We start from the raw sequence: 24,376 nt of genomic DNA, 5'->3' as shown, positions 1-24,376 counted from the left end.
GGAGCTTATGCCCATTGTGGCAAATTGTCCCCAGAGCTGGCACCCGGGGGGGTGACATCCCCAAAACCGGCACTCATGGAAAGGTGTCCCAAGAGCTGCTGTCTGTGATGAGATGTCCCTGGAGCTGGTGGCCACAGTGGTGAGGTGTCCCCAGAGCTGGGGCCTAGCACGAGGTGTCCCCAGAGCTGGTGGTTGTGGCCAGGTGTCCCTGCCAGGGGTGCTCATGTCAGTGATGTGCCCCTGAACCTGGTGCCCGTGCTGATGTGTCCCTGGACGTGGTGCCCACAGGGAGGTGACCCTGGACAGGGCAAGGTGGAGCTGGTGCCTGTGGTCAAGGTGTCCCCAGAGCTGCTGTCCATGGTGAAAGGTTCCTGGAGCTGGCAGCTGGGGGTGGTGAGGAGTCCTGGGGCTGGTACCCGTGGTGAGGTGACCCCAGAGCTGGTGCTCACTCTGGTGCCCATAGTGCTGAGGTGGCTCCAGAGCTGGTGCTCACTCTGGTGCCCATGGTGCTGAGGTGGCTCCAGAGCTGGTGCCCACTCTGGTGCCATGGAGCTGGTGCCCATGGTGCTGAGGTGACCCCAGAGCTGGTGCTCACTCTGGTGCCCATGGTGCTGAGGTGGCTCCAGAGCTGGTGCCCACTCTGGTGCCATGGAGCTGGTGCCCATGGTGCTGAGGTGACCCCAGAGCTGGTGCTCACTCTGGTGCCATGAAGGTGGTGCCCATGGTGCTGAGGTGACCCCAGAGCTGGGGCCTGTGGGGAGGGGTCCTCAAGGCTGGTGTCAGGTGTGCCAGGGCTGGTGCCCGTGGCACAGAATCAGCTGGGTTGGCAAAGCCCTCCAGGACCACCCACCCCAGCCAGCACCACGGCCACCACCACCCCCTGCCCCAGAGCGCTCTGGCCACACCTTCCCTGAGCACCCCCAGGGCTGTGTCCCCTCCCCTAGCCCAAGCCCTGCTGCTGCCAGGGTGACCCCCGGGGCCCCGCAGCACTGCCACTGCCCTCCCCGGGGCTGGGGGTCACGGCGGGGCCACCCCCACACCGCTGGGGTGCCCAACCACCTTCACGCTGCCCCCCAGCAGGCAGCTCTGCAGGTGCCCCCCCCGGCGGCGCCCTGCGCACAAACCACACCGACAGCTCCGGCACCAAGTCACTGCTTTGCTCCTCTTTATTCTTCCTTCCTGGCAGCCAGGGGAGGGGAGGGGGGGAGGGCAGGGGTCCCTCCTTCCCACCCCCACCACCGACACTCCCGGTGGGGGCCCTCCCCCTGCTGTGCATGCCTCAACCCCCCCCCCCCTCCCCTTCCCCCCCCCCACCCGGCCCCCCCTTCCCCCCAGCTCCTCCATCCAGCACAAAGCACCACAGCAGGGCAGGACCGGGAGGGGAGGGGGAGGGAAGGAGAGGGGAGGGGGGGGGTCCGAAAGAGCTTTTTTTTCCCCCTCCCCTCCACTTTCACTTTTCTTCTGCTTTGCCTTTGGGCTTCTTGTTTTTTTTAACCGTTTTTTTTGCACCTTTTTTACTAAGGTAGGAACTAGCTCTAGGGAGGGGGGGGGGGAAACGGTTGGTTCCCCCCCCCAACATAAAAAAAACCAAAACAAAACAAAAAGCCCCCCCCAAATTGGGGTGGGGGAGGGGAGGAGGGGGCTGGGGGGAGTTAAGTGTATAAGAGAACTATTTACAAGGTATTCACATGCGGACAGGAGGAGGTTACACATCGCTATGGTACAACAGCCCGGGGGGGGAGAGATAAAGAAATAGAGGGGAGGGGGAGGGGGTTTGAAAAATTAAATGAACCCCCCCCGAGGGATTAAAACAAAACCCCAAAGAAAGAAGAAACGACCAAAACGAAGCCCAAAAAAGGGAAACGCTGAGTTAAGGCTTCCAAAAGTGTTCTCGAACCTGACCCCAGCTCAGCTCCCAGCCCGGACCCCGAGGGGCGGAAGCCAGAGGAGGTTTGCGTGGTGGCTTTGGAGGTGTGAGATATGAGGGGAGGGGAGGGGGGAGGGACACCCCCTCAAGCCCCCCTCCCCCTTTACCCCTCAGCTCTATTTACAGGCACACGGCAAAGCCACTCCCCCCTCCCCCCCTCAGCCCCAAACCGCAGGGATTTGGGGAGGGGGCTCCTTGGAAGTCCGAGCAGGGAGGAGGTTGGATGCAGCGGCAGAGCTCTGCTCGGCCTCCAAACGCTTCCCCCTCACCCCCCCCCACCGCCCACCTTGCAAAACCAAAACCAAACTAAAACGACCCCAAATTGGTTAAAAAAATCCCTCCCCCCCCTCCCCCCGAGGAGGCGGCGGCCGCTGGAGTCCATAACGGGAGGGGGGGGCAGGGGAGGGCAGGGCCTCGGCCGCCCCCTCCCCCCCAAGCTTCATTGGTGTCTCCATCCCGGGCGGGGCTCCGGGGCTCGGGCCTCTCTTTTTAGCAGCACCAAAGTTCTTGGCCAATAAATATAGAATATATATTTTGTATCCAAAAATGGGGGGGAGGGGAGGGGAGAGGGAAGGAGGGGCAGGACCTCCCCCTCCCCACACCCCACCTCCTGCGGCCCCCCCACCTCCCCCAGCCCCTCCCCTCCCCCCCAACCCGCCGAGATGCAAAGTGCTCTGAAAGCGTCGTCTTTGGATGTCACCAAACCCGCGGGGAGGGGACAACACGGCCCCAGGGGCGTCCGGCCAGGGCTGGGGTGCTGCAGCTGGGCTCCCTCCTCTTCCTCCTCCTCCTCCTCCTCCTCGGTGGTGCTGGTGGAGGCGGGGGGTGGGGGTGGGCGGGGGTCTCCTGTCCGTCTGTGTTGTCTGTCCCCGCCCCGCGCCGCCGCTGTCCGCGGTCAGATGAGGGAGATCCGGACGGGGATGCCGGGGGACTCGGTGCGCTGCGGGGAGTGCTGGCTGACCAGGTGCTCCACCACCGTGTGTTTGGACATGTGCTTCATCAGGTATGTCTCCTGGGGAGGGCAGCACACATTCAGCGTGCTGGGGGTTGGAAGGGAACCTCTGGAGCTCAGCCAGCCCAACCCCCCTGCTCCAGCAGGGCACCCACAGCACCCTGCCCAGCAGCACAAGGCCCAGGGCGGGTTGGAAGCTCTCCACACCAGGAGACTCCACAACCTCTCTGGGCAGCCTGCTCCAGGCCTCAGCACCCTCACACCAAACAACTTTCTCCTCCTGCTCAGCTCCAACCTTCTGGGCTCCAGTGTGTGCCTTCTGCCCCTTGTCCCATCACAGTCTCACAGTATAACTAAGGTTGGAAATGACCTCGAGGACCATTGAGTCCAACCTATCAACACAGACCTCAGGACTAGACCATGGCTCCAAGTGCCACATCCAATCCCCTCTTGAACACCTCCAGGGACAGTGACTCCACCACCTCCCTGGGCAGCACATCCCAATGACAAATGACTCGCTTGGTGAGGAACTTTCTCCTCACCTCGAGTCTAAATTTCCCCTGGCACAGCTTGAGACTGTGTCCTCTTGTTCTGGTGATGGCTGCCTGCCTGGGAGAAGAGCCCAACCCCCACCTGGCTCCAACCTCCCTTCAGGGAGTTGCAGAGTGCAAGAAGGTCTCCCCTGAGCCTCCTCTTCTCCAGGCTAAGCAACCCCAGCTCCCTCAGCCTCTCCTCCCAGGGCTGTGCTCCAGACCCCTCCCCAGCTCTGTTGCCCTTCTCTGGACACCTTCAAGTCTCTCAATGTCCTTCTTAAACTGAGGAGCCCAGAACTGGACACAAGACTCAAGGTGTGGCCTAACCAGTGCTGAGCACAGGGCACAAGGACTTCCCTGCTCCTGCTGGCCACACTCTTTCTGCTGCAGGCCAGGATGCCCTTGGCCTTCTTGCCCCCCCGGGCACACTGCTGGCTCATGTTCAGGCAGCTGTCAATCAGCACCCCCAGGTCCCTCTCTGTCTGGCAGCTCTCAGCCACTCTGCCCCCAGTCTGTAGCTCTGCCTGGGGTTGCTGTGGCCAAAGTGCAGCCCCTGGCACTTGGACTTGTTGAATGCCATCCTGTTGGCCTCTGCCCATCTGTCCAGCCTGGCAAGGTCCCTCTGCAGAGCCCTTCTGCCCTCTCACTGACCAACTTGGTGTCAGCTGCAAACTTGCTGATGACTGACTCCATCCCCTCCTCCAGATCATCAATGAAGATGTTAAAGAGGATGAGACAGGGTGCCAGTGAGCAGTCTGGCCCCATCCCCCTGACACCCTTTAGATATTTACAAGCATCCATGAGGATCCCCTCTCAGCCTCCTGCTCTCCAGGCTCAACAGCCCCAGGGCTCTCTCTCTGCCCACAGGATGTTCTAATCCCCTCAGCACCTTCATGGTGTTCTCCTCCTGCTCAGGTGCAACCTCCTGGGTTCCAGTTTGTGTCTATTGTCCCCTGGCCTTGATTCAGGAAGGCCAAGGGCTGGGTCCTGCACCTGGGCAACAACAACCTCAGGAAGGCTCCAGGCTTGGGACAGAGTGCCTGGGAACTGCCCAGCAGAGCAAGCCCTGGGGGTGCTGGGTGGCAGCAGCTGAAGATGTGCCCAGGTGGCCAAGAAGGCCACCAGCAGCCTGGCCTGAACCTGCAATGATGTGGCCAGCAGGAGCAGGGCAGGGCTTGTCCCCCTGCACTGAGCACTGGGGAGGCCACACCTCAAATCCTGGGTGCAGTTTTGGGCCTCTCACTCCAAGGAGGATGCTGAGGGGCTGGAGCAAGGCCAGAGCAGGGTCTGGAGAACAGGGCTGGGGAGGAGAAGCTGAGGGACCTGGGGTTGTTCAACCTGGGGAAGAGGAGGCTGAGGGGAAACCTTCTGGCTCTCCACAGCTCCCTGACAGGAGGCTGGAGCCAGGAGGGAGTTGGGCTCTGCTCCCAGGGAACAAGACAGGACAAGAGGGAATGGCCTCAAGCTGAACAGTGCAGGGTTTAGGTTGGACATTAGAAGAAACTTCTTCCCTGCAAGAGTTCTCAAACTGTGGCCCAGGCTGCCCAGGGAGCTGCTTGAATCCTCATCCCTGGAGGTGTTCCAGTGCCACAGAGCTGTGGTGCTGAGGGCCAGGATTTGGCACTAGGCTTGACAGAGTGAGGGAATGGTTGAGCTGGGTGATCTGAAAGGTCTTCTCCAACCAGAATGATTCTGATTCCTATCCCTGGGCACCGCTGACAAGAGTCTGGCCCCAGCTCAGCTGCCCTCTGGGGCTGCTCTTCTGCAGGCTCTCAGCCCCAGGGCTCTCAGCCTTTGCTCCTCACAGAGCTGCTCCAGGCCCCTCAGCAGCTTCCCAGCCTCTCCTGGACTCTCTCCAGCAGTTCCCTGTCTCTCCTGAGCTGGGGAGCCCAGTACCAGACCCAGGACTCCAGAGATGGCCTCACTAGGGCAGAGTGAAGGGGCAGGAGACCCTCCCTTGCCCTGCTGGCCACACCCCATGCACCACTGGCCTCCTGGTCACAGGAGCACCTTGCTGGCTCCTGGGCACCTTGTCCCTAGCACTCCCAGCTCCTTCTCCCTGGAGCTGCTTCCCAGCAGGTCCCTCCCCACCTGTCCTGCTGCAGGAGGTTGTTCCTCCCCAGGGCCAGGACCCTACCCTTGCCCTGGTTGAACCTCATGAGGTTCTTCTGCCCAGCTCTGCAGCCTGGCCAGGCCTGGCTGGGTGGCAGCACAGCCTGGGGGGAGTCAGCCACTGCTGCCAGTTTGGGATCCTTGTTTTTGGGTGCTGGGGGGATGCTGAGGGGTGCAGGGGGGTCTCACCGAGGTGTAGGCACGGCCACACATGCTGCAGCAGTAGGCCTTGGCGTGCTTGATGGCGTGAGCAGAGAGGTGGATCTGCAGCGAGGCCGAGTCGGTGTAGGCCCGGTAGCAGTTGGGGCACTTGTAGGGCTTGTCCTTGTTGTGCTGGCGCTGGTGGGACTGGGGAATGGGGGAGAAGGAAGGTTATGGTGGACACTGTGCTCACCACCACCTCCCCACAGCGGGGAGGGGGCCTGGGGCTCACCCAAGCCCCTCCTGGGGTCCCACCCCCGGCGCTGACCTGGAGGTTGGAGAGTTGCGTGAAGGCCTTTTCGCAGCCGGGGTGAGGGCACTTGTAGGGTCTGTCACCGGTGTGGATTCTGGGGACACAGGGACATCAGTCACTGGCCCCTGGCCCCCCTCCAGCACCCACCCAGGGACCCCAAGGCAGCTGGAGGGCTCACAGTAGGGATGGGCACAGCAGGGATGGCACCGCATGGAGCAGTGGGGCGAAGATCCCAGCAGTGCACAGCGAGAGCTGGGACAGCACAGGGCTGAGGGCCAGGAGATGAGGAAGGGGCAGGAGATGATGAGAGATGGGGACAGTGAAGGTGATGAGTGAGTGAAGGTGCTGAGTGTGGTGAGGACAGTGGAGGTGCTGAGTGTGGTGAGGACAGTGAAGGTGCTGAGTGTGGTGAGGACAGTGAAGGGGCTGAGTGTGGTGGGGACAGTGGAGGTGCTGGAGGTGCTGAGTGTGGTGGGGACAGTGGAGCTGCTGAGTGTGGTGAGGACAGTGGAGGTGCTGAGTGATGGGGACAGTGGAGGTGCTGAGTGTGGTGAGGACAGTGAAGGTGCTGAGTGTGGTGAGGACAGTGGAGGTGCTGAGTGTGGTGAGGACAGTGGAGGTGCTGGAGGTGCTGAGTGTGGTGGGGACAGTGGAGCTGCTGAGTGTGGTGAGGACAGTGGAGCTGCTGAGTGTGGTGGGGACAGTGAAGGTGCTGAGTGTGGTGAGGACAGTGGAGGTGCTGGAGGTGCTGAGTGTGGTGGGGACAGTGGAGCTGCTGAGTGTGGTGAGGACAGTGGAGGTGCTGAGTGTGGTGAGGACAGTGGAGGTGCTGAGTGTGGTGAGGACAGTGGAGGTGCTGAGTGTGGTGAGGACAGTGGAGCTGCTGAGTGTGGTGAGGACAGTGGAGGTGCTGAGTGTGGTGAGGACAGTGGAGCTGCTGAGTGTGGTGGGGACAGTGAAGGTGCTGAGTGTGGTGAGGACAGTGGAGCTGCTGAGTGTGGTGAGGACAGTGGAGGTGCTGGAGGTGCTGAGTGTGGTGGGGACAGTGGAGCTGCTGAGTGTGGTGAGGACAGTGGAGGTGCTGAGTGTGGTGAGGACAGTGGAGGTGCTGAGTGTGGTGAGGACAGTGGAGCTGCTGAGTGTGGTGAGGACAGTGGAGGTGCTGAGTGTGGTGAGGACAGTGGAGCTGCTGAGTGTGGTGGGGACAGTGAAGGTGCTGAGTGTGGTGAGGACAGTGGAGCTGCTGAGTGTGGTGAGGACAGTGGAGGTGCTGAGTGTGGTGAGGACAGTGGAGCTGCTGAGTGTGGTGGGGACAGTGAAGGTGCTGAGTGTGGTGAGGACAGTGGAGCTGCTGAGTGTGGTGAGGACAGTGGAGGTGCTGGAGGTGCTGAGTGTGGTGGGGACAGTGGAGCTGCTGAGTGTGGTGAGGACAGTGGAGGTGCTGAGTGTGGTGAGGACAGTGGAGGTGCTGAGTGTGGTGAGGACAGTGGAGCTGCTGAGTGTGGTGAGGACAGTGGAGGTGCTGAGTGTGGTGAGGACAGTGGAGCTGCTGAGTGTGGTGAGGACAGTGGAGGTGCTGGAGGTGCTGAGTGTGGTGGGGACAGTGGAGCTGCTGAGTGTGGTGAGGACAGTGGAGGTGCTGGAGCTGCTGAGTGTGGTGAGGACAGTGGAGGTGCTGGAGGTGCTGAGTGTGGTGGGGACAGTGGAGCTGCTGAGTGTGGTGAGGACAGTGGAGCTGCTGAGTGTGGTGAGGACAGTGGAGGTGCTGAGTGTGGTGAGGACAGTGGAGGTGCTGGAGGTGCTGAGTGTGGTGAGGACAGTGGAGCTGCTGAGTGTGGTGAGGACAGTGGAGGTGCTGAGTGTGGTGAGGACAGTGCAGGCAGTGGGGACCACTTGGTGTGGTGGGGATGGATGGATACCCATGGTGGTCTCAGTGAAGGTAGTGAAGGTCATGAGCATGGTTGGGTCGATGAAGGTGGTGCAGACTATGGAAGGGCTGGAGATGATGAGCATGGTGGAGATGATGAACATGGTGGAGATGATAAAGGCAGTGTGGATGAGAAGCATGCTGAGGATGGATGCTCATGCTAGGGACAGATTAGGGTGGCAGGCAAGAGGAGCACAGTGGAGATGGATGAGCAGGACAGGGCGCAACGAAGGCACTGGAGATGATTGGACTATGCCTGGAAACAAGGATCTGGGAGGTCTTTTCCAACGCAAAGGATCATTTGATTCTAAGATGAGTGTGGTGGGGACAAGGACAAAGGTGGCAGGAGATGGATGAAGATGGGGGCTCAGTGAAGGTGCTGGAGATCATGAGCATGGTGGGGGTGATGAAGGTGGTGGGGGTGATGAAGGGGGTGGGGGTGATAAAAGTGGTGGGGGTGATGAAGGGGGTGGGGATGATGAAGGGGGTGGGGATGATGAAGGGGGTGGGGGTTGATGAAGGGGGGTGGGGGTTGATGAAGGTGGTGGGGGTGATGAAGGGGGTGGGGGTTGATGAAGGGGGTGGGGATGATGAAGGGGGTGGGGGTTGATGAAGGTGGTGGGGGTGATGAAGGGGGTGGGGATTGATGAAGATGGTGGGGGTGATGAAGGGGGTGGGGATTGATGAAGGTGGTGGGGGTGATGAAGGGGGTGGGGATTGATGAAGGTGGTGGGGATGATGAAGGGGGTGGGGGTGATGAAGGGGGTGGGGATGATGAAGCGGGTGGGGGTTGATGAAGGGGGTGGGGATGATGAAGGGGGTGGGGTTGATGAAGGGGGTGGGGATGATGAAGGGGGTGGGGGTGATGAAGGGGGTGGGGGTTGATGAAGGGGGTGGGGGTGGATGAAGGGGTGGGGGTGGATGAAGGGGGTGGGGGTGATAAAAGTGGTGGGGGTGATGAAGGGGGTGGGGATGATGAAGGGGGTGGGGGTTGATGAAGGTGGTAGGGGTGATGAAGGGGGTGGGGGTGATGAAGGGGGTGGGGGTTGATGAAGGTGGTGGGGATGATGAAGGGGGTGGGGGTTGATGAAGGGGGTGGGGGTTGATGAAGGTGGTGGGGGGTGATGCAGGGGGTGGGGGTTGATGAAGGGGTGGGGGTGATGAAGGGGGTGGGGGTTGATGAAGGGGGTGGGGGTGATGAAGGTGATGGGGGCTGATGAAGGGGGTGGGGGTGATGCAGGGGGTGGGGGTTGATGAAGGGGTGGGGGTGATGAAGGGGGTGGGGGTGATGAAGGGGGTGGGGGTGATGAAGGGGGTGGGGGTGATGAAGGGGGTGGGGGTGATGAAGGGGGTGGGGGTGATGCAGGGGGTGGGGGTGATGAAGGGGGTGGGGGTGATGAAGGGGGTGGGGGTGATGAAGGGGGTGGGGATGATGAAGGGGGTGGGGGTGATGAAGGGGGTGGGGGTGATGCAGGGGGTGGGGGTGATGAAGGGGGTGGGGGTGATGAAGGGGGTGGGGGGTTGATGAAGGGGGTGGGGGTGATGAAGGTGATGGGGGTTGATGAAGGGGGTGGGGGTGATGAAGGGGGTGGGGATGATGAAGGGGGTGGGGATGATGAAGGGGGTGGGGGTGATGAAGGTGATGGGGGTTGATGAAGGGGGTGGGGGTGATGAAGGGGGTGGGGATGATGAAGGGGGTGGGGATGATGAAGGGGGTGGGGATGATGAAGGCGGTGGGGGTTGATGAAGGCGGTGGGGGTGATGAAGGTGGTGGGGGTAGATGAAGGGGGTGGGGATGATGAAGGGGGTGGGGGTGATGAAGGGGGTGGGGATGATGAAGGGGGTGGGGGTGATAAAAGTGGTGGGGGTGATGAAGGGGGTGGGGGTGATGAAGGGGGTGGGGGTGATGAAGGGGGTGGAGGTTGATGAAGGGGTGGGGGGTGATGAAGGGGGTGGGGGGTGATGAAGGGGGTGGGGGTTGATGAAGGGGGTGGGGGTGATGAAGGGGGTGGAGGTTGATGAAGGGGTGGGGGGTGATGAAGGGGGTGGGGGTGATGAAGGGGGTGGGGGTGATGAGCAGAGTGGAGGTGGTGGGGGTCAGCAGGAGTGCTGGGGGGGACTGGACTACATTTGGCACCGATGACCTTCAAGGTCTTTTCCAGCCTAAATGACTCCCAAGGAAGGTGCTGGGGACAAGGAGCATGCTGGGGTCAATGGAGGAGTTGGGGCCAGGCTGGCAGGGTGGGGATGGATGAGCATGGTGGGCTCAAAGCAAGTAGTGGAGGTCATGAGCATGGTGAGCTGTGTGAAGGTGGTGGAGACTACAGAGGTGCTGGAGATGCTGAGCATGGTGGGGATGATGCAGTGGCAGCCATGAGCATGGGGACAGATGAACATGGCAGGGATGAAGGTGGCAGGGAGCATGAGCCGAGTGGAGACAGGTGAGTGTGGCAGGCAGGCTGAAGGTTCTTGGATGGGGAGGCATTGGCATGCTGGGAACAGCTGCCCATGGCAGTGCTGATGCAGGTGTTGGAGATGAGAAGCATGGTGGGGATGAAGAAGGTGGTGGAGATGGTAAGCATGGTGGACAGAGATGAGTGTGGTGGGAAGCAAAGAAGGTGCTGGGGATGAGCAGCAGGGTGGCAGTGAAGGTGCTGGGGATGAGCAGCAGGATGGCAGTGAAGGTGCTGGGGATGAGCAGCAGGGTGGGGGCAGTGAAGGTGCTGGGGATGAGCAGCAGGGTGGCAGTGAAGGTGCTGGGGATGAGCAGCAGGGTGGGGGCAGTGAAGGTGCTGGGGATGAGCAGCAGGGGGGCAGTGAAGGTGCTGGGGATGAGCAGCAGGGGGGCAGTGAAGGTGCTGGGGAGGAGCAGCAGGATGGCAGTGAAGGTGCTGGGGAGGAGCAGCAGGATGGCAGTGAAGGTGCTGGGGATGAGCAGCAGGGTGGGGGCAGTGAAGGTGCTGGGGAGGAGCAGCAGGGAGGGGGCAGTGAAGGTGCTGGGGATGAGCAGCAGGGTGGCAGTGAAGGTGCTGGGGATGAGCAGCAGGGTGGAGGCAGTGAAGGTGCTGGGGATGAGCAGCAGGGTGGCAGTGAAGGTGCTGAGGATGAGCAGCAGGGTGGCAGTGAAGGTGCTGAGGATGAGCAGCAGGGTGGAGGCAGTGAAGGTGCTGGGGAGGAGCAGCAGGGTGGGGGGCAGCGAAGGTGCTGGGGATGAGCAGCAGGGTGGCAGTGAAGGTGCTGGGGATGAGCAGCAGGGTGGCAGTGAAGGTGCTGGGGAAGAGCAGCAGGGTGGCAGTGAAGGTGCTGGGGAGGAGCAGCAGGGTGGCAGTGAAGGTGCTGGGGTTGAGCAGCAGGGTGGCAGTGAAGGTGCTGGGGAGGAGCAGCAGGGTGGCAGTGAAGGTGCTGGGGTTGAGCAGCAGGGTGGGGGCAGTGAAGGTGCTGGGGATGAGCAGCAGGGTGGGGGGCAATGAAGGTGCTGGGGATGAGCAGCAGGGTGGCAGTGAAGGTGCTGGGGATGAGCAGCAGGGTAGGGGGCAGTGAAGGTGCTGGGGATGAGCAGCAGGGTGGCAGTGAAGGTGCTGGGGAGGAGCAGCAGGGTGGCAGTGAAGGTGCTGGGGTTGAGCAGCAGGGTGGGGGCAGTGAAGGTGCTGGGGAGGAGCAGCAGGGTGGGGGCAGTGAAGGTGCTGGGGATGAGCAGCAGGGGGGCAGTGAAGGTGCTGGGGATGAGCAGCAGGGTGGGGGGCAGTGAAGGTGCTGGGGATGAGCAGCAGGGTAGGGGGCAGTGAAGGTGCTGGGGATGAGCAGCAGGGTGGCAGTGAAGGTGCTGGGGAGGAGCAGCAGGGTGGCAGTGAAGGTGCTGGGGTTGAGCAGCAGGGTGGGGGCAGTGAAGGTGCTGGGGATGAGCAGCAGGGTGGGGGGCAGTGAAGGTGCTGGGGATGAGCAGCAGGGTGGCAGTGAAGGTGCTGGGGATGAGCAGCAGGGTAGGGGGCAGTGAAGGTGCTGGGGATGAGCAGCAGGGTGGCAGTGAAGGTGCTGGGGAGGAGCAGCAGGGTGGGGGGCAGCGAAGGTGCTGGGGATGAGCAGCAGGGTGGCAGTGAAGGTGCTGGGGATGAGCAGCAGGGTGGCAGTGAAGGTGCTGGGGATGAGCAGCAGGGTGGCAGTGAAGGTGCTGGGGATGAGCAGCAGGGGGGCAGTGAAGGTGCTGGGGATGAGCAGCAGGGTGGGGGGCAGTGAAGGTGCTGCGGATGAGCAGCAGGGTGGCAGTGAAGGTGCTGGGGATGAGCAGCAGGGTGGCAGTGAAGGTGCTGGGGAGGAGCAGCAGGGTGGTGGCAGTGAAGGTGCTGGGGTTGAGCAGCAGGGAGGGGGCAGTGAAGGTGGTGGGGAGGAGCAGCAGGGTGGGGGCAGTGAAGGTGCTGGGGAGGAGCAGCAGGGTGGCAGTGAAGGTGCTGGGGATGAGCAGCAGGGTGGGGGCAGTGAAGGTGCTGGGGATGAGCAGCAGGGTGGCAGTGAAGGTGCTGGGGATGAGCAGCAGGGGGGCAGTGAAGGTGCTGGGGATGAGCAGCAGGGGGGCAGTGAAGGTTCTGGGGATGAGCAGCAGGGTGGCAGTGAAGGTGCTGGGGAGGAGCAGCAGGGTGGGGGCAGTGAAGGTGCTGGGGATGAGCAGCAGGGTGGCAGTGAAGGTGCTGGGGATGAGCAGCAGAGTCGGGGCAGTGAAGGTGCTGGGGATGAGCAGCAGGGTGGGGGCAGTGAAGGTGCTGGGGATGAGCAGCAGAGTCGGGGCAGTGAAGGTGCTGGGGAGGAGCAGCAAGGTGGCAGTGAAGGTGCTGGGGATGAGCAGCAGGGAGGGGGCAGTGAAGGTGCTGGGGATGAGCAGCAGGGTGGCAGTGAAGGTGCTGGGGAAGAGCAGCAGGGTGGGGGGCAGTGAAGGTGCTGGGGAGGAGCAGCAGGGTGGCAGTGAAGGTGCTGGGGATGAGCAGCAGGGAGGGGGCAGTGAAGGTGCTGGGGATGAGCAGCAGGGTGGGGGCCAGTGAAGGTGCTGGGGATGAGCAGCAGGGTGGGGGGCAGTGAAGGTGCTGGGGATGAGCAGCAGGGTAGGGGGCAGTGAAGGTGCTGGGGATGAGCAGCAGGGTGGGGGCAGTGAAGGTGCTGGGTGCAGCAGGGTGGCAGTGAAGGTGCTGGGTGCAGCAGTGTGGGGATAAATGACCACGGTGGAGTTGATGAATGCAGTGGAGCTGATGAGTGGTGGGGACAGTGAAGGCAACAGGGACTGTCAAGGTTGGCACAGATGGCCATGGGAGGGACGTTAAGTGTTTCAGGTTCCATGAAGATGCTGGGGACAATGAAGGTGGTGAAGATGATGACCATGGTGGGGATGACAAAGGCAAGAGGGACGAGCACGTGTGGTGGGGGTGGACGGAAGAAGAAGGTGCTGGGGATGATGAGCACAGTGAGGTCCATGGGCAGGGCAGAAGGGGTGCTGGGTGGATGCCCCACCCCCCACCGAGGGGAGAGAGAGCTGCAGAACCCCTCCCGAGCCCCCCAGCGCCCTCCCCAGGCCCTCTGACCTGGTGTGCTGCTGGAGGTGGGAGAGCTGGCGGAAGGACTTCTCGCAGTAGGAGCAGTGGTAGGGTTTGACGCCCAGGTGGATGCGGAGGTGCTGGGCCAGGTAGGAGGCGTTGGCGAAGGATTTGGAGCAGTGAGGGCACTTGTGGGGCTTGGCCTCTGTGTGCGACTTGGAGTGGATCTGCATCTCCGACTTGGTGAAGAACGTCAAGGGGCAGACCTTACACCTGGAGAGGCGGCCGGGTGGAGAACCCCGCGGGGACCAGGCTGGGGTTGGAGGGGGGGCGCCCCAACGGCACCTTGGCCTCCCTCCCGGCGGGGGGGGGGGGTGGGTGCCTACCTGTACGTCTTGCCCTCCTTGGCCGTCTCCCCCGACGCCAGGATGGGATAAGGAACCACCAGGACCGGCGGGCCTGAGGGGTTTTCCGCCTTGATCTTCTTCCGGCCTCGCTCGGCCTTGGGTGCTCCCAACAAACCGTGGCCCTGGATTGTCTTTATGGAGTCGAGGAGGGGGGGGCTGGTGATTCCTGAGATTAGGGTGGGCGAGGAGGCGATGAGGCGACTCTGGCTGGTGGAGGTGGGAGTGGAGGGGGTGGTGGTCCCTGTCCCCGGGCTGGACTCCGAGGTGCTGACCGCCGGCGCACGGGAAGCCAGCCCCAGTCCTGGGGAGCAGAAAGAGGGGGGGGGGGGGTGTTCATTTCAAGGGGGGTCCAACCTTCCCCCTTCTCTCCTAATTTGAGGGGAACCCTCCCCAGAAACATCCACAGAAGCCACCAACCCTCCCACCCTATGGTGGGCCCCGAAACGTCCTGGTGGCGGTACCTGTGACGGTGCTGGTGGCTGGTCGGGCGTGGAGGGCCACATCGGGCTGGGGGACAGCTTGAGGATGGAGCCCTGGGACCTGCTGGAGTTTGGGGAGGGACATGATGGACTGGCTGCTCTCGGCGGGGGAGGGGGGCACCAGGAGGGGCTGCTGGGAGGCCACCGAGGTGGGGGGCAAGTGTGGGGGTCGGATCTTCTCCGCCATCAACTGCTCCTTGATTTTGTTGATGAGGACCAGGTTGTCCAGCTGGTGGTGGGGTGGGAGAAGAAGGCAGAGGTGGGTCAGGGGTAGAAGAGTCAGCAACTCCCATGTTCCTCTTTCCTCCCTCCTCCCAGAAATCCCACTGAGGGGGGGAGGGGGTCCTACCTGGCTGGGCATGGTTGGGGGGGGCGGCCAGAAGTAGGGGTTGTTGAAGCGAGGTTCCGCCATCCTGTGAGGAGAAAAGGTGGGGGCTGGGTTAGGGGGGGGCACTACACACAGCACAGACCCTCCCCCTTCCCATTTCCCACCTCCACCCCCCCTCAGAAAAGAAAACAACCCCCAGGCTCTGTAAGAGGGCAGGGAGCAGGCAGGGCTAGGGGCAACACCTAAGGGCCTTGAAGACCCCAAAATACCACTGAGGATGAGGAGTGTGGATACAGCCAGGGCTCAGACTTGGAGGGTTCTACCCCAGATCTAAGCCCTAGAGGTATCTGTGCTGCTCCTCCAGTATCTCCAAGGAGGGAGTCTGGAGGTGGACACAATGGTGGCACACTGAACATCAACCCAACCCTGCTTGGGCTGATTCCACACCCCCAAAAAGCCACCCCCATCCTAAGGGATGCTCCCAAGGGAATTCCAAGGCAACATCCAGAGAGGCTTGATTGGAAACCCAACTGCAGCAGGGCCAGGAGATGCTTAAACATGGTGGGAAAAGGAATTCCTTGGAGACAGGAAAGGGGACACCCAGGACACCAGCAACACCAGGCAGCGCTGCCCTGCAAACCCCATTCTGGGGGGGTTTAAGGAGTTTGGGGTCTGTGAGACCCTGATGGGATGCAGAGAGAAGGTCCTTGGGGAGCAAAGGATGGGAGCCTGGGAGAAACCAGAGCAGCAAAGCACATCCCCAAAAGCCATCAGGGGGTTGGGACTTGGAGGTGACTATGGCAGAGCGGCGGCAGCTGGGGAAAGCAAGGCAAGGCCAGGCAAGGGCATGGCTGCTGGACAGGCAGCCCTCCTCCAAGGGGTGATGGGGCCACCAGGAGCATCCCTGCTCCCACGGAACAAGTGGAATGGGACAACCAGTCATCCATCTTCTCCTCCTCCTCATCATCATCACACTCACTTGGGTGTCCTTTAAGTCAAGAGCCTGGACTCTGGCAGACTGCATGCAGAACAAGGCCTGCTGGTCCCAGCAAACGGGGGTACTGGGTCCCAGTGGGGATTGAGCACCCCCACAGCTGTGGGCCCAAGCCCTCCAGGCTGGTTTTGGGGGAGAACTGAGGCAGGGAGGAGGGGAACTGAGGCAGGAAGAGGGGAGCACCTGACAGTGGCGATTCGGAGCGGCACGGGCCAAGGAGAGTTTCGGGGCGACACAGAGCGAGGGCTGCAGGCAGCACCCAGGATCCAGAGATGTTTTCATGGCAGACCCCAGATGCCCCTTCCCTGCCTCCAACTGCTCCATGACACCCCCCACCTGCACCAAATTCCTGCTTTTTCAAGTGAAAGCAGCCCCAGATCCTCACAGCATTCCCTTGGTAAGTTTGCAGATTGCACCAAGCTGATCTGCTGGAGGGCAGGAGGCTCCACAGAGGGACCTGGCCAGGCTGGATGGATGGAGGCCAAAGGGTTGAGGTTCAGCAAGGCCAAGGGCTGGGTCCTGCACCTGGGTCACAACAACCCCATGAAGGCTCCAGGCTGGGGGCAGAGTGCCTGGAAACTGCCTGGCAAAGACCTGGGGATGCTGGGTGACAGCAGCTGAAGAAGAGCCCAAGGTGTGCCCAGGTGGCCAAGAAGGCCACCAGCAGCCTGGCCTGGATCAGCAGTGGTATAGCCAGCAGGAGCAGGGCAGGGATTGTGCCCCTGGACTGGGCAGTGCTGAGGCCACACCTCAAATCCTGGGTTCAGTTTTGGGGCCCTCACTCCAAGAAGGACATTGAGGGACCGGCCCAGGGCCAGAGAAGGGCAACCAAGCTGTGGAAGGGTCTGGAGAGCAGGGCTGGGGAGGAGCAGCTGAGGGAGCTGGAGAAGAGAAGGCTGAGGAGAGACCTTGTGGCTCTCTACAACTCCATGAAAGGTTGGAACCAGGCTGGTCTCTTCTCCCAAGGAACAAGTGACAGGACAAGAAGAAATAGCTTCAAGTTGCCCCAGGGCAAGTTTAGGTTGAGCATGAGGAATGATTTCTTTCCTGCAGGAGTGGTCAGGGGTTGGCACAGGCTGCCCAGGGAGGTGGTGGAGTCCCATCCCTGGAGGTGTTCAAGAAACCTGTGCCCATGGCACTTGGGGCCAGGGTTTGGTGGCCATGGAGGTGTTGGGCTGATGGTTGGACTGGATGATCTTAGAGGCCTTTTCCAACCAAGACAACTTCCTGATTCTATGAATTTTCCCCATTTTCTGTCCACCCTTCATCTGCAGCAGAGCTGGGAGCCCCACTGGCAACGGTTCATGGGGCAGTGCCCTGCACTCTCCCGTGTGGTGCCCCCCTGCCACCAGCTGCTCTCTATAGGTTCTACAGGTACCCACAGGCTGCCTACAGCCACAGCTAACCCACAGCTACACAAAGGTGTGTGGAAGATCCCTAGGGATGATGGGAGAGAGATGGGGCCAGCAGAGGAGGGAAAAGCTCCTGGTGTGCAGCCAGGCAGGAAAGCTGGCAGCAGGCACAGGAGAGCAGGGAGGAAAGCAGGCAGAGGGCAGGCAGGAAAGCAGGAAGCAAACAGGTAGGAGAGCAGGCAGAAAAGCAGGCAGAGGAGTGTAGACAGGAAAGTGGACAGTGAGCAGGCAGAAAGCAGGCAGGAGTGCAAGCAGACAGCAAGCAGCAGGCAGATCAGTGTAGGCAGGGAAGGATGTAGGCAGGACAGCAGGCAAAGGAATGTGGGCAGGAAAATGGGCAGGCAAGAATGCAGGCAGAGGGGAGTGGACAGTGCAAAGAGGAGGAGTACAGGCAGAAAAGCAGGCAGAAGGCACAGGGGTGCAGGCAGGAAAGCAGGAAGCAGAAAGGCAGGAGCACAGGCAGGGAAGTGGGCAGCAGGCATCCAAAATACAGGCAGGAAAGCAAGCAGTGGGCAGAGGAGAGCAGGGAGCAAAGTGGGCAGCGGGCAGGCAGGAAAGCAGGCAGGACTGCAGGTAGGAGAGCAAGTAGTGGGCAGAGGAGAGCAGACAGGAAAGAGGGCAGTGGGCAGGCAGAAGGCAGGCAGACTGCAGGTAGGAAAGCAAGCAGTGGGCAGAGGAGAGCAGGCAGTAAAGAGGGCAGTGGGCAGAGGAGAGCAGGCAGGAAAGAGGGCAGTGGGCAGGCAGAAGGCAGGCAGGACTGCAGGTAGGAAAGCAAGCAGTGGGCAGAGGAGAGCAGGCAGTAAAGAGGGCAGTGGGCAGAGGAGAGCAGGCAGGAAAGAGGGCAGCGGGCAGGCAGAAGGCAGGCAGACTGCAGGCAGGAAAGCAAGCAGTGGGCAGAGGAGTGCAGGCAGGAAAGAGGGCAGTGGGCAGAGGAGTGCAGGCAGGAAAGAGGACAGCGGGCAGGCAGGAAAGCAAAGAGTGAGGTGCAGGCAGCAGGGCCCTGGGCACCCCCTGCCATGGCTGAGCACCCCGGCACGAACCCCTCCAGCTCAGCCGCGGCGTGGGAAAACAGGAAGCCGGCACTGGGATGAGAAATGGGATTCTTGGAGCTGCTCCCCCGCCCCAGCAGGTGCCCTGCGACCTCCGTCCTTCCCCTCCGTCCGTCTGTCCATCTGTCCCTCCTTCTCCCTGACCCCAGAGCACGCCGGGCTCCGCCAGGGCTGGCGCTGGCACCGGGACACCGTCCGCAGCACCCCCAAAGCACCGGCAGGCCGCGGCGCGAAGCACCACCAGCGCCCCCCGGACCCCTCATGCAACGCTGCGGGGGGGGCGCTGGCAAAGGCACGAAGCGCATTTTGGGGAGGGAAGTGCAAATATCACGTGTGCCGCCCCCCCCCCCGGCCCTGCCTCCACCCGGGGAGGTCTTACTGCGCTCAGCCTGAACTCCCTGCGCTCAGAGCAGGATGAACCCGCAAGCCAGAGGAAAAGCAACGGTCGGCGTGCCAACAAAAACCCCAAACCCCTGCTCCTGCCCCGGCTGCGCATCAGGAACGGTGCAGAATTTCAGCAGGAGAGGCTTCCCCCCCCCCCTCTGCCAGGGCTGGGATGGCTGGGGGGAGGGAGCAGGAGGGGATGGAAAGCAGATGGGGAAATAAAATAAATATCTAAGCCCCCCCCCCCCCCTCCCCCAGGCTTCTTTCTAGATTCTGGGCTAACTATGAAAAATGGAAGCTGACATGCAGCAGAGGGAGGGAAAAAATGGAAGGAGATCCATTAAAATGGGAATTATGGAAGGTGGGGAATGCTGCAGCGTGCCTGCCCTGGCTCTGTGGGGCATGGTGAGGCTCTCTGCGCCCCCCAGACTTTGGCTGGGGAGGGGATTTTTCTCCTGTGGTGTGGGAGAACCCCAGGCATCCTCCACCAGCAATGGATCTGGCCAACTTGGGGATGCCAAAGGTTGTCCTAGAAGCTGTGGGTGGGTGCCAAAGGCCACCCAAGCGGGCACGGCCGGAGAGGGAGGTCAGAAGAGCAAGCAGGAAGATGCAGGGAGCCCCAGAACGTGGGGCAGAACCCCGAACCACGGCGGGACGGCGCGGTACCCGGCACCCACCGCGCAGCGGGGCGAAGCAGCAGCACCTCGGGCCGACCCTAAAGACACCATAACCATCACCTCAGCACCCAGGGGGAAGGCAGAGAGCAAGAGAAGCCAGGGCAAGGGGTAAGGGGGAGAGAGGGCTGGTGGCATCGGCGGCAGCGAGGGGGGGGCGGCGGTGGCGAGGTGCCCGGGTGGGACGCCGGTGTTTTGGTACTCACAGGCTGGCCTCAGTAGCCAGGTGGCCGCAGCTGCCTGGGGAGACGTGTCGATGAGGCTCCAGATTGATGGGAGGTAGATGATGGCACGGGTGGGCACGAGCTCACTAGAGCCTTCCAACTTCCTACCCAACTGCCGCTAAGTCAAGCTACAGTTCTCTAGGGAACGCCTCTACCTTGGCAGCCCTCTCTGTCTCGCCTTCGCTGAAATAAAAAGAAACAAGAGATTTCTTTGCACGGCACCGCCGGGAGGAGAGGGGCAGCCGCCGGGGACCGGCAAACCCCGAGGCCGGCGAGCCGTCACCCACCCACTGCGGCCAGCCGACAGCCAGGCGAGGGAAGGGACCTGGGGTGCCTCGACGTGCCCTCGGCCGCGCAAGAAGCCGAGCCCTCGGTGACCCCAACCTGTCCCGGCGAGAGCGACAGGGCACAGCCTCCCTCCCCATGCCAAGCGGCGAGCGCCGGAAAGCTGACTGCGGCCCGATTCGGCGCGGGGGGACAGAGCCAAGCGGGATGGGGGTCCCCTGTGCCTTGTGCGTCCCTCACCGCTACGGGACAGCCAGGGGATGGTGACATAGCCACGTCCCCACCGCCTCCTGCAGCTGGGCAAGGGCAGAACGTGGCTCTGCCCTGCTCCGTGCCTCAGTTTCCCCCTAACAGCAGGCCACCACGGCCCCTCTCCCCACGGGGGACAGATCTCCCCTGGAGCAGGAGGAGTTTATCCAGGGAAAGCGAGTGCCCGGCCACAGGAAAAAAAACCAACAAACCCCAATCCCAGAGGAGCAGGGTGGGAAAGCAGCATCCGGCACCAGCCCGCCAAGGCGCATCCCTCCCCCCCGGACCCTCCTCATCCGGGAGGGATTTACCCCAGAGCAGAGGGGGCAGAAGGCAGGCGAGGCCGACGGGGGGGGGCAGACCGCGCGCCAGAAGAATGCACCCAAGATGGAACCAATTAAACCCCCTCTGCTTCCGCCCCCCGAAGGGAGCTGTGCTGGGGTTTCTCCGGCTAATTTTCAACAAAACCAACCCAAAACAAGCCCTGGTGGAAAGCTCATCCCGGACCGGGGGGGGGGGGGGAAGGGGAGGGGAGGAGGGTGGTCCCAGCTGGGAAAGCGGGGGGAGCGTGGGCACAGGAATGAGGAGCCAAGCACCGGCGTGAAGCTAGAGGAGAGGCAAAGCCACGCTGGGGACCACCACAGGGGTGCCCCCTCAACACCCCAGGGATGAAGAAGGAGAGGAGAGAAGCAGGGAGGCAATGCTCCCTAAAAGATGAAGGGGCTGAGGCAGTGTGACCCCAAACCCTCAGGGTCTAAACACTGTCCATCTGTCCCCTCACCGATGGGGACACCTGTGGGCACAGGGTAACCTGGCACCCACAGGGTGACACTTGTGCCAAACACTGGACCTGTGTACCCCTGCCAAACACACCATTCCCCAACGCTGCAGGGGGGGTACCTGCTTCCCCAGACCCCCAAACACAGCCACCCCCCCCAAAAAGAGATCAGTGGGGCACCCCACAAGGCAAAGCAGCCAGTGTGGGGGGCAAGGGGCAGCAAGAGGGGGAGTCTGGAGAGCACCCATGGGTGCCAGCGGGCGCAGACCCCGAGGCACAGGCAGCTGAGCAGGGGGTGGGTTGCCCGAGGAGGCAGCGAGCGCGCACCGGATCCAACATGCACTTGTGACATTGCACCCCCCAAAATCCACCGGGTGGAGGCCAAAAACACAACAGGGGAGGGGGTACGAGGGAGAGGAAGATCATTTCACACAGATAAATGGCTGCACCTTAAAACAGACATGTCAAGCGGTCACACACCGTCAGCGGGGTCCCCTCTGCCCACTGCATCTGCTCCCCTGCCTTCCCCTTCAGGGGAGTGGGGCAGGCAGGCGGCCCCCACGCCCCCCCCCGAGCCCCCCAGGAGGGCCAAAAGCTGCCCCCACCGACAGATAAATATACATATGCGTGTGCTAACAGCTCCATTCTCTCCATCCCCGTGCCGCTACGTGCATGGAGATATCATTTTTACAGGCAAGGATCCCGCTCCACGCACACCCCCCGCGCCCCCAGGCCGTTTGAGGGTGTTTAACGTGCAGCCCTGGAGCTCTAGCCGGGGGGCTGCCTTCCCCCCTGCGGCGCCCTGGGGACAGAGCCGGGATGCCCACCTCTGCGAGTACTGGCGTTGCTTCCCCTTATCCGCCGCGTCCATCTCCAGCTCTAGCTGAGCCCGGCTGCCGCACGCGGGGCGTTTCTCTACGGGGGGACAAGGAGGACAACTTCACACACCCCGAACCCACCGCCAGCCCCCGGCGCGCAAGATCCCGCAGCGAAGGAGGAGGAGGAGGAGGAGGAAGAGGAGAAGGAGGAGGAGGAGGAGGATGAGGAGGAACAACAAAAGCGAAGCGGCTCCGACCTACCCGACCTGTGGGAGCGTGGGGTTTTGCCTGGAAATAGAGAAAAAAATATAAAAATAATAGTAATAATAATTGTAGATAAAAAGAAAAAGATGAGGGGGGAGGGGGCGGGGGTGGGGGTGGGGGGAGGGGTGGTTTGTTTAACTAGCCCGGCGAGCCCCCCCCCACCCCAAGCTGCCGGAGGGGCCGAGGGATGGGGAGCTGCCTGTAAAATCAGGGTTGAAATCCATCCCTGGGCTGCCTCTCGGCAAACTGCACGCCGGCAGGGCCCGAAAGAACTTTTGTTTTTTTACCTCCCTGCTAAAATCTCTCTTTCCTAATCTCAAAGGCCTCGGGCTCGAAGCCGCTATCGCCTGGCTCCATCCTCCCCGGGTTCAAAAACCCAGCTGATGTCTGAAGGACCGCGGTGGGGAGTGTGGAGGGCGAGGGGGGAGGGAAACAAATAACCAAACCCAAAGCGAGGAGCATCCTCCGACCTTGCTGGGAGGCAAAAAAAAATAAACAAGAAAGGAAAGAAAAGAAAAGAAAAAAAAGGAAGGAAAGAAAGAAAAATAAAGGGGGGGGGGGGGGGGGGAAGGAAAGAAAGAGGGAGAAAAAGGAAAGAGAAAAAAAATGAAAAAGATAAAAATGAAAAAGAGAAAAAGGAAAAAGATAAAAAGAAAAAGAGAAAAAGAGAACGAGAAAAAGAGAAAGAGAAAAAGAGAAAAAGAGAAAAAGAGAAAGAGAAAAAGAGAAAGAGAAAAAGAGAAAAAGAAAGAGAGAAAGAGAAAAAGAGAGGAAAAAAAGAGAAAGAGAAAAAGAAAAAGAGAAAAAGAAAAAGAGAAAATGAAAGGGAAAGAAAGAAAAAGAAAAGAAAAAGAAAGAAAAGAAAGAAAAGAAAAGAAAGAGAAAGAAAGAAAAAGAGAAAGAAAGAAAAAGAGAAAGAAAGAAAAAGAGAAAGAAAGAAAGAAAGAAAGAAAGAAAGAAAGAAAGAAAGAAAGAAAGAAAGAAAGAAAGAAAGAAAGAAAGAAAGAAAGAAAGAAAGAAAGAAAGAAAAAGAGAAAGAAAAAGAGAAAGAAAAAGAGAAAGAAAGAAAAAGAAAGAAAGAAAAAGAGAGGAAAAAAAAGAGAAAGAAAAAGAGAAAGGAAAAGAAAGAAAAAGAAAGAGAAAGAGAAAGAAGGAGAAAGAGAAAGAAGGAGAAAGAGAAAGAAGGAAAAAGAGAAAGAAGGAAAAAGAGAAAGAAGGAAAAAGAGAAAGAAGGAAAAAGAGAAATAAGGAAAAAGAAAGAAGGAAAAAGAAGGAAAAAGAAAGAAGGAAAAAGAGAAGGAAAAGGAGAAAGAAGGAAAAGGAGAAAGAAGGAAAAGGAGAAAGAAGGAAAAGGAGAAAGAAGGAAAAGGAGAAAGAAGGAAAAGGAGAAAGAAGGAAAAGGAGAAAGAAGGGAAAGGAGAAAGAAGGGAAAAGAGAAAGAAGGGAAAAGAGAAAGAAGGGAAAAAAGAAGGAAAAAGAGAAAGAAGGAAAAAGAGAATGAAGGAAAAAGAAAAGGGAAAAAAGAGGGGGGGGAAGGAACAGAAAGAAAGAAAAAACAGAAAGAGGGGGAAAAAAGGAATAAGGAAAAAAAGGGGGGGGGGGGGGGGGGGGTGTAATAAAAATCAGCAAATTAATCATTCCTGGGGTTAAAAAACGCATCTGCGGCCACGCCGGCTTGAAGCTCCCCCCCAGGCCCCCCGACGTGGCGGGGAGATTATGGATGTATAAATAGTATAGGGCTAAATATACGTCCAGGCAGGCAGGCAGACAGACAGACAGACCGACAGACCGACCTCGGAACAGCCATGGAAATTTGGGTCCCTCGCTAAAGCTGCCGCATTCCTGCCAAAACGCCATGCGAAAAAATCAAACCTAATACTCTCCCCCCACCCCCACCCCCCCCCCGCCCCTAAGCACACACACCCCGCACACACACACTGCTCTCTCCCCAGACCTTCCAGCCAGACTTTCTAGACAAAACCGGTTAATGCGGAAAGAGAGGGAAAGGAAGAGAAGGGGGGGGGGAGAAAAAAAAAAACAACAACCACCACAAAACCGAGAAGAAGAGAGAGAAAAAAAAAAAAGCACAAGAAAATGGAATAAACCCGATGAGAATCATCATCATCATCATCATCATAACCACCACCCCCCCTTCCCTTCCCCGAGCAGTCTTCCGCCACCCCCTGTGTAAGGGAAAGGGGGAAAAAAAAACCACCCATAAGGCAGTGAATAAATCAAAAAAAGCCACGAATAAAAGGGGGGGGGGGAGGGAAGGGAAAAAGGCAAAGAACTACACCGCCACCCCCCCCCACCCCCCCAAAAAAAAAAAGAGAGAGAAACATGCAACATCCACCAAAATAGGTACGTTCAGCTGCAATTAACTTTTCCATTAGACCATCCAGAAGGAGAGGAGCCGGGGGGGGGGGGGGGGGGGGCGGGGGGGGGGGGGGGAGGGAAAAAGAGAGAGAAAAAAAAAAAATCCAGCAAAATGGATATTTTTTTTCCTGGATGTCCCCCCCTGCTCTTCCCCCCCCCCCCCCTTTCCCTCCCTTTCCCCTTTTTCCTCCCCCTCCCCTCCTTTTCCTTCTTCCTCCTCAGCGAAACGGGATG

General features: G+C 60.2%; 1 protein-coding gene across 3 annotated transcripts; it reads right to left on the bottom strand.

Annotated features, from left to right (window-relative positions):
- Positions 1–1,136: 1,136 nt before the first annotated feature.
- On the bottom strand, positions 1,137–23,623 carry ZNF362 (zinc finger protein 362). Of its 3 annotated transcripts, XM_068162794.1 has the most exons (10): positions 23,560–23,623; positions 21,764–21,790; positions 21,512–21,599; positions 14,657–14,720; positions 14,290–14,536; positions 13,808–14,129; positions 13,470–13,694; positions 5,994–6,072; positions 5,714–5,872; positions 1,137–2,939 (listed from the first exon to the last, which is right to left on the bottom strand). In XM_068162794.1, exons 1-10 carry the CDS (start codon positions 23,621–23,623, stop codon positions 2,823–2,825), a joined length of 1,392 nt encoding a protein of 463 aa, XP_068018895.1. In that variant the 3' UTR covers positions 1,137–2,822. The 3 variants fall into 3 exon arrangements, with proteins under 3 accessions (XP_068018895.1, XP_068018896.1, XP_068018897.1); XM_068162795.1 differs by lacking the exons at positions 21,764–21,790; positions 23,560–23,623 and adding an exon at positions 19,355–19,555 and having other exon boundaries at positions 21,512–21,603; XM_068162796.1 differs by lacking the exons at positions 21,764–21,790; positions 23,560–23,623 and adding an exon at positions 19,355–19,550.
- Positions 23,624–24,376: the final 753 nt, after the last annotated feature.

This window comes from Melanerpes formicivorus, unplaced genomic scaffold (genome assembly GCF_026170545.1).
Source record: "Melanerpes formicivorus ecotype bairdi unplaced genomic scaffold, bMelFor1.0.p_v2 SCAF_67, whole genome shotgun sequence".
NCBI lineage: Eukaryota > Metazoa > Chordata > Aves > Piciformes > Picidae > Melanerpes > Melanerpes formicivorus.
Note: the sequence above shows the minus strand (reverse complement) of the source record. Positions and strands in the feature narration are given on the sequence as shown.

What these genes read in the sequence shown, in the direction of transcription:
- ZNF362 (XM_068162794.1), bottom strand. Translation starts at nt 23,623, where the DNA reads ATGGCGTTTTGGCAGGAATGCGGCAGCTTTAGCGAGGGACCCAAATTT. An exon ending in AAGGAGGGCAAGACGTACAG is followed by an intron (nt 13,695 to 13,807) that starts GTAGGCACCCAC and finishes CCGCCTCTCCAG; the next exon opens with GTGTAAGGTCTGCCCCTTGA. An exon ending in GTGGCCGTGCCTACACCTCG is followed by an intron (nt 2,940 to 5,713) that starts GTGAGACCCCCC and finishes TGCCCTCCCCAG; the next exon opens with GAGACATACCTGATGAAGCA.